Source organism: Porites lutea, chromosome 3 (genome assembly GCF_958299795.1).
Source record: "Porites lutea chromosome 3, jaPorLute2.1, whole genome shotgun sequence".
In the NCBI taxonomy this organism is placed as follows: Eukaryota; Metazoa; Cnidaria; class Anthozoa; order Scleractinia; family Poritidae; genus Porites; species Porites lutea.
This window is the reverse complement of record NC_133203.1, coordinates 13,795,415-13,810,414: the sequence shown is the minus strand read 5'-3', so window position 1 is coordinate 13,810,414 and position 15,000 is coordinate 13,795,415. Positions and strand designations below refer to the sequence as shown.

The 15,000-nt window shown below is 37.8% G+C and overlaps 1 protein-coding gene across 2 annotated transcripts in view; it reads left to right on the top strand.

The window, feature by feature from the left end:
* Nucleotides 1-15,000, top strand: part of LOC140929396 (sorcin-like) — a 19,666-nt gene that overhangs the window by 3,405 nt on the left and 1,261 nt on the right. The window contains exons 2-10 of one of the 2 annotated variants that reach the window (XM_073379197.1): nt 5,369-5,455; nt 8,002-8,071; nt 9,834-9,855; nt 10,521-10,542; nt 11,699-11,767; nt 12,798-12,849; nt 13,890-13,911; nt 14,570-14,657; nt 14,993-15,000. The exon at nt 14,993-15,000 is cut by the window's right edge and continues 104 nt beyond it. In XM_073379197.1, the coding sequence (XP_073235298.1) occupies nt 5,369-5,455; nt 8,002-8,071; nt 9,834-9,855; nt 10,521-10,542; nt 11,699-11,767; nt 12,798-12,849; nt 13,890-13,911; nt 14,570-14,615 (390 nt within the window). In that variant the 3' untranslated portion in view covers nt 14,616-14,657; nt 14,993-15,000. The remainder of the gene's footprint in view (nt 1-5,368; nt 5,456-8,001; nt 8,072-9,833; nt 9,856-10,520; nt 10,543-11,698; nt 11,768-12,797; nt 12,850-13,889; nt 13,912-14,569; nt 14,658-14,992) is intronic. The other variant, XR_012164721.1, reaches the window with a different exon arrangement.

Sequence of the window (15,000 nt, the reverse complement as noted above, 5' to 3'; positions counted from 1 at the left end):
GCAATCGTGCATCCATGCGTTGATTTGCAACACAACCGGGTCAATATATTCTCAGCCCGGTGGGGTGGGGGGGGGGGGGACTCCGCATATGAAAGGGGTGGGGATGTTCGTCGGAAATTTGAATTAAACTCCTAAAGGAGACCGATCTTTTTTTGACCCCTAAAAGAGACCATGTTAAAACACAGACAATATATATATATATTTTTATATTTTTTCGCTTGCAACCCTAAACGAGACCTTCACGGCTAAATATGATGGCGTTTTGCCCAGAACACCCTAAGTGAGACCAAAATCCGAAATTTACACCCCTAAGCGAGACGACGAGCTTCCCCACCCCTTTCATATGTGGAGTCCCCCCCCCCTCCCCCCCCCCTGGGATTCTCAGATCTCTTCCTCTTAATCGTATCGCTGATCATTCTTATTACGAACGTCTAGGAGCTACCGATCGGTCACCGATCAAAAAGTAATAAGTGGAACGAAGTTTTTTTTCATAAGCCGTACCTTGATTGCCGGAGTAAATATTATTAGCTTTCAAAAGTTTCATCGTTTTACGGGAACAGGGTCAACGCTGAATTCTGCTGAGTATAAATTACAGATATTGCATGTGGTTTATGGTTAAAAGAGAAATTAAAACAGCGAATTCGGCATGTTAGTAGCGAACATGTAGCGAACTAGACAAGTAACGCCAGCCTGCGTAAACCTTGTTGGTTTGTGTTAAACGAAACTCTTTGGAACATCTTCGGATATTATCGGACCCCCAAGAAAAATCCAGGCACTTTTAAGATAAAAACGTCACGCCTATAAATTTAAAAAAGTTGGCAGGTATACAGTAAGTAAGATAAGCGATAGCAATTTATTCTGAAGGCCAGATACAAAGTACTTTGATTCAGTTGACAAACGAGGAGAGAGTCTATTACGCTCTGGTTGTTGCATATAATTATATATTTTATATTTCAAATGGAAAGAAATTTTGCAAGAAAGGGATGATATTGTGGTCATAGGCATGCTATATAAAATGTAGGTGAAGGTTGGATACTCTCTGACTTACTTCTGACTTACTTTTCACAGACATCAAACCGTTTTGATATTCGGAGGAAAAGAGATGGAGCGGTCTCGCTTTATTCAAAAATTACGTGTGGACTTTTAACGGTCAAAATACGTACAGCTGTAAGACGCAGGACTCGCCCGTGACTCACGACGCACGGCCCGCGACCCATGACTTGCTACCTACGACGCACTTACCCACGACCCACCTACCCACGCGATTTAGCCATCCTCGTTTTCTTTGATGCAAGAAATCACACTATTTACTTCAACAAAACAAGTTACTTTTATGCTTATAGGATGTAGCAAGCCTATAACAGGCCATGTGATAGGGTGCGATAAAAAATCAGAAATTGTGCGATATTTTTAGGGTAGATTGTGCGATAAGATAGGACTAATATATAGATTTAGCCAGGGCTAAAAGCGAAGCTCTCGATAATATTTATAGCTTGTTCAAACAAAATATAAAATCGTGTAATACTAAGCGGCGAAGGCAACGCCGGAGAACGGTGAAAAAACAACAATAGGTCTATAATTAGCAAAAAAGCAACTTTGCACGTGCAACACACTATTCTTGTACATTTCTTTGCCCTTTTTTTTGCACGACTACAACGTGAAACTTCCAGAAACTTTTTTATGGAGGAAATGTCGTACGTGTCCTCGTTCACTTGTTTTTTTCACTCATTTTCTCCTTGCATTGTCACCGCCGCTACAAAATTTTCATGTTGTTCTTCCAACAAAAAAAATGTCTCCTTTGTTTTTTATCTCTCGCTCTAGATCTCTGTCGCCCTTTTTCTCGTTGAGTTTCGCTGGCCTGCCGCTTTTTCTGTTTTTCTCTGCCTTTCTCTTACTCTATATTCCAAATTTGTGGACATGACAATTAATCTAAGCTTAATACTTTAGAAAACACGGATACAGAAACAATTTCCGCTTTCCGGTTTCGTCTTTATTGACTCTTTAGCTACCTCTGCTTTACAAGACGCGGGTGGCTATTCGATTTCCCGCCAAAAGAACCTCGAGTTGCATTTGAGTTTCCATACCTGTTGATTGAGGTATTTAACATTGGTATAGAGTACTAAAGTGATGACGTCATAAAAATGAAATTTCTGAAATTATGGGATTTGTCAGGATATTCTGAAAGAGCAATGTCCAAGAGGCCTACTTGCCAAAAATGAGCATTTCGGGGCAAATTGTCTCTGACATCGTAGCCCAGTTATGCTTTGAAAACTCCATACAAACCCTTCTAAATTTTGTTTTTGGGTCGACCCAAAAAACAATTAGAAGGGTTTGTATGGAGTTTTCTGATTCTGAGTTTTCTGATTCCGTTTTCTGATTTGATGGGCTCCTGCCGGGCTACGATCTCAGATACAATTTGCCCCGAAATGCTCATTTTTGGCAAGTAGGCCTCTTGGACATTGCTCTTTCAGAATATCCTGACAAATCCATAAGTTCAGAAATTTCATTTTTATGACGTCACACTTTAGTACTCTTTGCCTGTGGTGCGGACGGACGGTCGAGCGTACGGTCACGTGATTACCAAATTTTCTCGGATGGGGACCCATATGGGTAGATTCAGGAGCCCATGGGCTCCTGGTAGATTACCACATTTTGTTACCCATGGTGCTCCGCTGCGCGCGCTTCGCGCGCGAGAGGCTCCGCTATTATGCGATAAATAGGACAATTGCACGATGATGTCATTTTACTACAACTACCAGAATCCTTGAGTTTGTTGTTTTCTTGTGCAAATTAAGGCTATTGTTCTTTAATCCTCAGCGGGATTGACAAACTTAAATAACAAAGCAAAACCGGAATGAATCCTGGTAGTTGTATTCAAATATCGTCATCGTGCAATTGTCCTATTTTGCGATTTTTTCAGGCCTAATTTACATTGTTTCGCCAGGTTTCAAAGGAGCAAAACCACTTTAATGTTGTTTAACAGTCAATTTGAATGTAAAGGAATAATAAAACATCTATTTTAAAATTTGACCAGGAAAAGAAAAAGGACATTTCCTTAATATTACATGACACCGTTACACCGCTGACCACTCTACTTGTCTCTGAAATAAACATGGCTGCCCAGATACCGCCATCGAAGGTTTCAGATGCCTTACTAGGCATTAACACTTGACTTGGTTAATTTTAGCAAAAACTGCGATTTCTCCAATTTTTGGAATTTTTGCTACTGCGTGCAAACTTGGACATATCTCGCGATTTCCTATCAGAATATAACTACACAGAGGATTTTACTTGAAAAACAAGCAGATTGGCTCATTTGTCAAGGATGGGAAAAAACTGAAGAGGTTTGTAAAGGCATGTTCTCGATTTTATGCATGCATTTCTTCATTGCTTATCAAGCCAGAATTACATAGCAAAACTCGGGAACTATCGACGTGAATCAACATTTTTTTGGTTATTGAATCAAGTTTCTCTTGATATCATTTGAAGAACATCCTTTCATATTTATAAAACCATTCGTAGCAGTTAACTTTACAGATGTTGTACGAGACGATTCGCAATGACGATTGTTAGCGCAACACAGCGTTGCAGCATTGTTGCCACATTGTTTCGAATTGTTACAACATTGTTCCAACATAGCAACGCTGTGCTGCGCTAAAAATCTTCGTTGCGAATATCACCTTTAGCATAACACGATTTTACATTTCATTGAGCAAACTATAAATATTATCGAGAGCTTCGCTTTTTTTCTAAATCTATATATTACCAATATGGCAGTCATATTGAATTCAGTTGGATTTGAGGAGTATTATGGGATGTCCAAGGGGCATGAGCCCGATTCGGAATACTCACATCAGTATTTACGCACGCTTTTTGGGTCAATTTTTCTTTCAGTTTTCGTAGATAACGTTTGTAATAGGAAAATAAAGATTGTTTTGCCGTGTTTGGATGTAATAGTGATTGCCCTTTGCCGAGGAACATGCATTGAAGTTCTCTTTTTGCTCGAAAAGCGTGCGTAAATGCTGGAGTGCCCCCTGGGCATCCCATAATACTCCTCACTTGGTAAAAAGGTCTATTGTGACTGGTCACTAACAGCTGACATCCTGGAAATTTTTCTCGGTTGCGGTTTCGAAGACGGTTTGTTTCGGCGGGCGAAATTAGTAAGCTTGCAAGAGCATTCATTTTTTTCTGCTCTAGTTTGCAGTACAAAGGCATGGCTTGTGCAGGCTATTTGGCTCCACCTGCCGGTGGATTTCAGGGTTGTCACTAAGATTTCAAGTTGGCGGGTAAATACAACAAGTAGGCAGGGAATCAAACGGCTAGGGATTTCTTTTGGTTCTATTTTTGTTCTATTTTCCAATAAAAGTAGCAGGGGCCACTCTCTTAGTAGCCGGGGAAAATCCCCGGCCCCGGCTCTTAATGACAACCCTGGATATGGTGGGGTAAGTAAGGAGCTAGTTAGATATTTATTGGGTCGTACAAATCAAAACCTCAGTGGCTTGCACAAATAGCTACAAATGGAAGTCATTTGATTGGAACCTTCTGTATATTATATTTGGGTCCCACTGACTTCGTCACAGAAAATGTATTTGTGACATATAACACTTTGATTTCCTCACTTTCGTTAACATCCAAAACGACAGAAGGCTTTCTAGTTTGCAGTTTAGACCATCAGTATCATGTTTACTTTCTTGATAGTGAGTAATTTTCCAAGGTTTTTTTCCATGGAAGTATTGAGTTTGCAACTTTTGTACAAGATTGAACTCATTGTATGCTAAAAAAGAAAAAAGATCCTGCATCGGAAAGCTCACAAAGTAACGATACACTCCGTATCTTATGGTCAGTGAAATATCTTCATCTCTCATTTGTATTTAATTTATTTCGCCTTACAAGTGACTGGGCTGATCTGTATCAGAAGGGTTTAATACATGATTAGACAAAAAATTTGTTATGTACAGAAAATAATAATTCAATAGATCATATAGTGTAGTTGAGCTAGGACACTACATGTCTTCCTGTGCACGTACATGCATACTGAATTCTAAAGACTTTGTAGCCTAGATCTCTTCAACTGCGTCAAAGAACATTAAATGAACAGATTGATTCTTCTGTGCTCTAAGAAAATCTGAAGGGACCCCAGTGCTCTGAACTTGTGAAATCCAGCCAGGGTGCCAAGTATTTCTAGTTAGGCACCACAGGCCACCAGGCTCTGCCGAAGCACAGCCTTGTTATTTTGTGTTAGTAGTTAGTGCCTCTGTGGCAATTATGCAACAATTTTAGAAACATTGAGATTCTCAGGAAACAAAACTAACTGTTTTCCTTGGGACCAGTCATTAAGTGTTTATTACTATTGTTTTATTTTTAATAGGGCTATCTAGGTTTCCCAGGTGGCTACCCTGCAGGTGGAATGCAGCAAGATCCTCTTTATCGCAACTTTCTTGCTCTTGCTGGAGCGGTAAGCCATAATATTATTCAAATGATTTACAGCTGTTTTTAACATGTTATGTTGGAGTTAAAAATGAAATTCAGGTTTGAATAGTTGCAGGTGACCTACATGTACAGTACTGTCTTTTCTTATCCAGAACACATCAAAAGTTTTGATTATAATATTAATACTAATTCTGTCTAAGACCCTTCTGCGATAAAATTAAATTTTTTATTTAGTGAATTCAATGTGGTGTGGAATATTTTTAAGCTTGGTAAATACGTATATAATATGAAGAGTCTCGTGTTTAAGTCAGTAGTACAGACGACTCAGAAGAAACAATCTGAGGAGTCAAAACTGTGACTTTCTGGTGACTGTAGTTCCCCTATCACTGAGCTACAGGTGACTCCTGATAACTCGAACCTTCTAGGAAAATTAAAAAAAGTTTGAGTTATTGGGAGTTTAAAGCAAATATCTGGAAGTAAGGAAATAAGGAAATGGATGGGGAGGGAATGCAATTAGAGCAACAAAGTGTGCAGTGATGCGTGGCTCCTGCCTGAAAAAATTTTTGGGAGCCCGCTCCTAAAATAAAAAGTTAGGATGCAAAGCCTAATTTCCAGGAGCCCATTAAAAGAAAAAATAATAACTTTATTAACATGTCAAACTTCTAGCACACGGCAAGTGGTGTACTAATCGGTTCATTGATAAGCTTCAAATTGTACTCTTTATCCTACCCAAGGGCACAAATAGTAGCATGGCAAAGGTCAGCTAACAGTCAAGGGCCAATGTCCTTTTATAATTTCTTGTCCTTAAACCTTTAATACCCAGGTTGCTAGAGGTTTTTTTCTACTTGATTGATTTCTGCGACTGGGTGCCTGTTAGGCAACAGCCTTGGGGATGGACACTGAATTTGAACTGGAGTGACAAAAAGTAAAGACAAAGAATTTACATGACTGTTTTGAAATAAATTCAAAGTTTCGGACTTCGATCAGCACATGTTTTTTTACCAACTTGTCACGCACTTTAATATAACATGGTTTGAGTTGTCAAGGGTATATGATCTGAAGTGAAGCAAAAATTGCTTCGAGTTAGTGTGAAGTTCTAGTCATAAATTAGCAAGGGTTTGAGTTATCGGAAGTATTAGAGACTTGTGAGCTTAATATTATGCCATGTTGCTAGGACTGGAATGCTGATAGCTTACCTACTCATAATGGTATCAAATAAAAATTCTCATAAACTGCAGCTTATGAGCCTCCAATCATAGACCCATGTACAAAGATACATAACAATTATTCACCGAAGTGGAGGTGGCTAGTCCTGGATATTTACCGAACTGCGAAGCAGTGAGGTAAATATCCACGACTAGCCACCGACACTGAGGTGAATAATTGTTTTAGTATATACTAAAACAGTGAGATAATTGAGCACAAAAATGACGATTTTTAACTGATCAAATACTGTTGCCAACGATTACAATTTTGGCGCGTAATGACCGGGCGGCCGCGGCCGTCGCTTTTTCTTGCCAACAACTAAAACTTTTGAAGGCATTTGTTTAGCTCTTACGGGGAAATTTCTTTAAAAGGAGTTGTGAATTCTTTTTGTATTTAAAATCATTCTATAAAAAAAGATTATTAAATTTAGTTTTAAGCTTATTTATGAACAACTCAACTAAATAAAGTAGGCAAGACTTCAGCTTAATTTGCATTTGTAAACAAAAAACTTTTTCACCGGTTTTATCCATAAATTCGTGTCAAAAAGACAAAGCTTTACCTGTTAAAATTTCCAACCGAAACTTTGTCACCTTCTTCCTGTATTTCGGAAACAGCTGGCTTGATTAGTTGTGAAATTTCTTTGCTTGTTTACGGCAGCAAACCGGGAAGGCATTTTGCTTGCAACTTACGCGAGTTTGCCGTCGCTCGCTCCGAGGAACTGGAGGTGAATCAGTGAATAGTGCAGGATATTCACTGATTGAGTAGCCAATCAGAGCGCGCGAAAAACACTATCCACTGTTTTAGTATATACTAAATCTGATTATTCCCCCCCTCCTCTTGTTTGTATTGGGTTGAATTCAGCACTACTATTGCTTGTTTTGAAGGGCTTTTTCTACTTAGGTTATAAGTTCCCTTGCATATAAGCCCCTTCGTTGGTAAGCCCTGCAAAACCCCTTACAAAGATGTGTAAGCCCATTATTAATTTTAATAATTAATAATATTAATTAATAACTAATGTGATGGGCAATTTGTAAGCTTAGTGAGTAAAAAAGTTGTGAGAAATGATGTGTTGATGAATGATGTCATGAATAGTTACACAAGCAACTCAGCAGGAAAAAGTCAAGTTCTTGTATCAGGACCAAATCTACAAATTACTGGCTACTAGTCCAGATGCTCTACCACTGAGCTACAAGAGAATCTTGATTCACTAAATTCTCTTTTCTGTACTAGACCTATTACATATGTATCATTTGTCATATGGTCCTGCATGTACATGTACATCCCCTTAATTGTGCGTTTGATTCTTCAAAAATTAATGGTTATGCATTTACATGTACATTACTTAAAATGCATTTTTATGTAAAGGATCAGCAAATTGATGCCAACAAACTGCAGGGATATTTATCAAGCTCAGGATTTTTTGGAAGTTGCTATCGTAAGTATGATTTTATGTATTTCATGCATTGATTTGGTTTGATCATATTTATTTCTGTTGAATCTTGTCCCCACACAAGCAGATATTGGCAAAAATGTGGCCAGGTGTGTTCCTTTTTGAACCAGGCAAAGAAATGGGAAAAGTAGAGGTGGAGATTAGACATAATATTATTATTTTCAGTTACCATCCAGAAACAAAAATTAATACGATAAATTGTGCCCTATATTACATGAACCACGATGAATTAAAGTTAACTGTCACTATTAAATATATAATTTGTTTTAGTCTTGACAAGGTGGTAAGAAATATACCTATCAAATTATACTCTTTCTATTTATTTTATAATGTGTTAAGTTGAAAGAGGGGCCCACACAGTACCTCAGAAAAGACTGGTAGAGGGAAGCGTCAACCTGAAATACATTTGTACATCTGCATTCGCAGGCTAACCTCAGTAGAAAAATACTGCATTTTATTCTTTAAAAAAAAATACAAACAAATAAACAATAATTTTAAAACGAGGTTTGCCAAAATGTAGTTAATTTTGTTTTATTTTATGAAGAGTTCTAGTGTCCTCAGTGGTTTAGTCTTGCTGTTAGGATACATGTATGTCAATATTGCCAGTTAATTGCATTACTCCTGGGCCGGGTTGTTCGAAGCTGGGTTAAGATAACCCAGTGTCAGTGCTAAATTTGAATTGTGTGGTTCCAGAAAATATCCATACCCCCCCCCCACGGATGGTTAATGGAAATTCCTAGGGGGTGGGGGGGCTAAAGGGTAGAATTTTCCCAGGGGTACAGGGGGTGCCCACGAGAATAGTTTTCCGCAGGGTTGTAAAAGACGCGATCGATCATACGAGACATACTTAAGTATATGTGGATTATTTTGATTTGTAGCACAACAAAAATTAGAAGTAGATGCCCTTTCGAGAAAAAAAACTTCAAGATGTTTGTCTCAAACGTCGATCGTCTTCTTTGCTGGGAGTTCGCTATCATCTCCGCTCTAACGATTTGTCCACACGCTCTAACGATTTGTTCTAACGCTCTAACGGATTGCTCTTATGATCTAACGGTTGATTCTAAACAGCTAACGGTCGGTCCGTCCAACATTTCTAGTCTATCAACATTTCTAGTCTATCAAGCGTGCTCTACCTACGTAAGAAATACATATTGTCCTGTAAAAGATTACAAATAGCTCAAAGATTATAAAAAAAAATGTGTCTTAAGATGAGAGCAGTTAATTTTAAGCGGTACACGGTCGATTATCTCTAAATATGGCAAATTAAGACCATGAAAAGGAAAATAGGAAATTCCTGGGGGGTGGGGGGGTTATACATGACCCCTCTGGAACGGAAATTCCGAGAGGGTGGGGGGGTCTAATCGGAAGAACCATCTGTGGGGGGGGTATGGATATTTTCTGGAACCACACATTCAGATAATTTATGAAAGCTTAAAAAGCAAATTCAGTTTAATTCTTTCTGTCTACAATTTGATGATTGGATACTCTAAAAAGAACAGGGAAAATTATGCGAGAAGATGCTTTTCAACAAAAGAAAAAGAAACCCGCATTAAAATTAAACTCCAGGTTAGTGATGATCAGCCATCAGACAACTGCACCCTGTATGTCTAAACCTGCTGGATTCTTTAATGAGTTCCTTGGATAGATCAAGTGATCCATGTACAGTCACACTGTATTGTAGTTGGTTTTCCATATTAGTGATAATCATGGCTATTTTTCTTCCTTTTTATGTTGTTTAATTTCTCAGCATTCAGCTTCGAGACTGGCAGGTTTGTACAGCTGTATGATCTTTGGATGATGACACTTAACAAAATGTTTTGAAATAAATGCAATGAATATTGTTAAAGGTAAAGATGCAGCTTAAGCAGTTGCAAAAAAACGCATATGAAACAATTCAGGTTTGTAGGGATTCGTACCCTAATCTCTGTGTTACTGGTGCAGCGCTCAGCCAATGAAGCTAACACGCCAACTGGCAGGTGGTCATTAAACTGGATTGTAATATACCCCCAGGAACGCAAAGTTGAATGATGAATAATTTGATTATGTTTTGAAGTTGCTTACATTCAGATCAGTTGCAGAAGTTTGATGTGTTTCAACTAATGCAAAAATGTCATGTTTGCTAATTTAATTATTCTTAAAAAATCTGTTTTCAGCCTATTTCCAAGAATTCTGCTAACCGTCAGCAATTGCATTGCCCATCCTTCAAACCCCAACCTCACTCATGAGGTCGGCACATGGCCAAATGATTACTGCATTCACTATTTTTATACCACATCAATTCTTGAGACCAAAAAATTAACGTTCTTTATTGTGCATACTGTATTTTTGCTGACTGCCAGGAATAATCTTACTTTAATGATCACATCATTTACTTAGAATGTTTAGGGTAATTTTATTTCATTATTTTAATTTTATTTAATTTTACTTTTGACAGGTTGATGATTGCCATGTTGAATGTATCCTTGAATGCTGAATTAAATTTTCTATACACATCATGTAAGCTTGTCTAAAATGTCATTATTTGTCCGCTTTTGGGGTTGGGGCGAAGTGATGGATGTCATTTCAGACTTCATGTAAGCATAATAATATTTTGTCATGAGGATAACTACTGTCTTTGCTTGAATACATGTAAATGCCTTACTTTTTGTTTACCAAAGAGAGGGGACTGGGACTTTTATTAAAAACCGAAAAAATATATGTGATACGAAACAAAACAAAATTGATTACAAAATCAAACAAAGATAACAACAAAAAACAACAAAAAAGGAAATGTGAAAATATGGGAACTACCATGAACTGTCGAACTAAATTTTAGTTCTTATGAAACCAGTGTGAAACCACTCATACCAATGATCTAAATGAAAAGAAAGAAAGCTTTCCAGTAATCAAGTTGACCTCTGGTCTTTTTGTTTCACAGCAATACATTTAAGCAATAGAAAACGTTTTCCATGTCTACATAGCCTGATATACATACTCGAGGGGTTGGGAGAATTCGAGACAGTTATGCAAACCCGAGATGAAGTCAAGGGTTTGCATAACTGTCGAGAATTCTCCCAACCCCTCGAGTGTTTATATCAGGCTATGCAAACACAGGAAAAAAGTTTTTTATTGCTTTTATAAAATAACTTTCTTGAGAAAAACGCAAAACTCTTTGTTATGGCACTGATTAAAAGAGAAATTCTTACCAGTCGCAAAGTTGTGTACACGAAGGCTAGCTTGCACGTGTAATCGGTTCTTGTTTTGCAAAAAGATGCTCTCCAAAATACGGATTTTTCTCGCTTAAAATGTGAAAACAAAATTGACACAGCTTGTTTGTAAAGATGTTCCAAGTTTCAGCCGACAAAGGAATGGGTAAATAAAGTAAACTTGTCGAGTATTGAACTAAAAAATTTTTTCAAATTTGTGCTTGCATAATTAGCGCGCGAAAAGCATTAACATCTTGACGTCACAACCATGTTTACATACTCTCATGCAAACACTCCTCTCGGCCAATTAGAGCGCGCCTACTATCTTTAGTTATTTTATAAAAATGTATATTGTGCAGGTATAATATCAGCACTATATTTCATATTTTGTATACAATGTAAAATGGCTTCCTTAACAACTGAGTAGCGAGACTTCAGTGGCAAAATAGGTTTCAATGAATTCAAGGGATTGTTGATACTACTGAATCAGTGGAAGGTAACCTTAGCACAGATTAATACTGCATTTCTTCAAAATAATCACCTGGGAACTATGTTCACACGGGAGCCGATTAGCTCCTGGTTCACACTAAACTGGGTATCTATTGCGCCACCGGCACGAACACCAATCCAGATAGGGCTTCTGTTCACAAATAAGAATAATTGTGACTTTGGCGCGATTTCTGTAACGGAGCGAAGCTGCGCAGCGCCGATCTCTCAGGAGATGTGTTCGCTGATTGGGCTTAATAATACAAATCATTTTTTTGTGTCCAATCAGGAGCCGGCATCCGCTTAAATTTTTGGAAATTGTCTGGTGAGAGTCAGTACCCAGGGGCTCCTCTGCGCTTACTTGAAAACTTTTGTCCCACCTTTTCTCCCGACCCGACTGACTGCACCTGGGTGTCCCAGGATGGCTGATAGCTTACCTACTCATAATGATATCAAATAAAAATTATCAGAAACTGTGGCTTATGAGCCTCCAATCATAAACCCATGTACAAAGATACATCTGATTTCCCCCCCCTCCCCCTTCCTCTTGTTTGTTTTGAAGGGCTTTTTCTACTTCGGTTATAAGTCCCCTTGCATAAAAGCCCCTTCGTTTGTAAGCCCTGCAAAACCCCTTACAAAGATGTGTAAACCCATTATTAATATTAATAATTAATAATATTAATTAATAATTAATGTGATGGGCAATTTGTAAGCCTGGTAGGTAAAGAAGTTGTGAGAAATGATGTGTTGATGAATGATGTCATGTCGAATAGTTACACAAGCAACTTAGCGGGAAAAAATCAAGTTCTTGTATCAGGGACCAAATCTACAAATTACTGGGTACTAGTCCAGATGCTCTACCACTGAGCTACAATAGAATCTTGATTCACTAAATTCTCTTTTCTGTACTATCACAGATGTACCATTTGTCATTTGATCCTGCACGCACATGTACATCCCCTTAATTTTGCCTTTGATTTCAAAAATTAATGGCATTTACAAATTATTGTACATTACTTAAAATGCATTATTATGTACAGGATCAGAAAATTGATGCCACCATACTGGAGGGATTTTTAGGAAGTTGCTGTCGTAAGTATGATTTTATGTATTTCAGGCACTGATTTTGTTTGATAATATTTATTTCTGTTGAATCTTGCCCCCACACAAGCCGATATTGGCAAAAATGTGGCCAGGTTTGTTCCTTTTTGAGCTAGGCGAAGAAATGGGAAAAGTAGAGGTGCAGATTATAGGCATAATAATTATCATTATTTTCAGTTACTATCCAGAGACAAAAATTATTATGAGAAATTATGCCCTATATTACATGAACCAAGATGAATTAAAGTGAACTGTCATTATTAAACTCCATTATTAAGTTTCAGTCTTGACAAGGTTGTAAAAAATATACCTATCAAATTATACTCTTTATACTTATATTATAATGTGTTAAGTTGAAAGAGGGGCCCACACAGTACCTCAGAAAAGACTGGTGGAGAGAAGCAATGGCCTGAAATACATTTGTACATCTACATTCTGAGGCTAACCTCAGTAGAAAAATACTGCATTTTTATTCTTTAAAAAACAAAACAAAACAAATGAACAATAATTTTAAAAAGAGGTTTGCCAAAATGTAGTTGATTTTGTTTTATTTAATATAAAGAGTTCTTACTGTCCTCAGTGGTTTAGTCTAGCTGTCAGGATACATGTATCTCAGTATTGCCAGTTGCATTGGATTGCATTGCTCCTGGGCCGGGTTGTCCGAAGCTGGGTTAAGATAACCCAGTGTCAGTGCCAAATTTGAATTGAGATATGAAAGCTTGAAAAGCAAATTCAGTTTAATTCTTTCTGTCTACAATTTGATGATGGATACTCTAAAAAGAATATGGAAAATTATGTGAGAAGATGCTTTTCAACAAAAGAAAAAGAAACCCGGATTAAAATTTAATGCCGGGCTGGTGATGATTGGCCATCAGACAACTGCGCCCTGTCTGTCTAAACCTGGATACTTTAATGAGTTCCTTGAATAGATCAAGTGATCCATGTACAGTCACACTGTATTGTAGTTGGTTTTCCATATTAGTGATAATCATGGCTATTTTTCTTCCTTTTTATGTTGTTTAATTCCTCAGCAATCAGCTTGGAGACTTGCAGGTTTGTACAGCTGTATGATCTTTGTATGACGACACTTAACAAAATGTTTTGAAATAAATGCAATGAATATTGTTAAACTCGGCCAATTAGAGCGCGCGTACTATCTTAGTTATTTTATAAAAATGTATATTGTGCGGGTATAATATCAGTACTATATTTCATATTTTGTATACAATGTAAAATGGCTTTCTTAACAACTGAGTAGCCAGGCTTCAGTGGCAAAATAGGTTTCAATGAATTCGAGGGATTGTTTATACTACTGAATCAGTGGCAGGTAACCTTAGCACAGATTATTACTGCATTTCTTCAAAATAATCACCTGGGAACTATGTTCACACTAAACCGGGTATCTTTTGCGCCGCCGGCACGAACACCATACAAGATAGGGCTTCTGTTCACAAATAAGAATATTATGACTTCGGCGCGATTTCCTTAACGGAGTCAAGCTGCGTAGCGCCGATCTCTAAATTGGCGAGTCACATATCATATAGGTGTCCACGCTACACCATATAGCCTTTCGTGTCGGCATGAAAAGCTATATGGTTTAGTATAAACATAACCTTAGACAACAGGTGTGGTTTTGGTGGTAGTGACTTTGACGTGTTGTAGACTTTTTTACCGATTTATTTGTAAATAATAAAATGCATTGTTTCCGTAGGCTACTTTTATGGAGTGTGGCCGGCCTGACGAATCGGGAACTATAGAACTACATGAGTTTAACGCTGCTCTCAGGACTGGCTTTGCGGGTAAAGTCCTGAGTGTCTATGTAGTGATATCGAAAATAATTCGCCATGTTTAGTGTACCCAATCAACTCTTAACAGCAGTAGTCAATCAAAAACAATTAAGGTGAACGTCGCATGTTTTTTTGTTTCTGGTCGTGCGATTTTTTGGTAAAGCCGCATAAAGAGCTACAAGGGCGTCTCTCTTCTGTGTATGTATTCAAGCTAACTGCTCTCTTCAAAAACAGAACCTCGAAGATGACTTAAGTTCAAGTGGAACCTTTTTTTTTGGCGAATACTTGAAACTTGAGCACCGCACCTTTGAGTAATAAATTGTAGGATTCTTATTTGTCTTCGTCAGGTTATAGT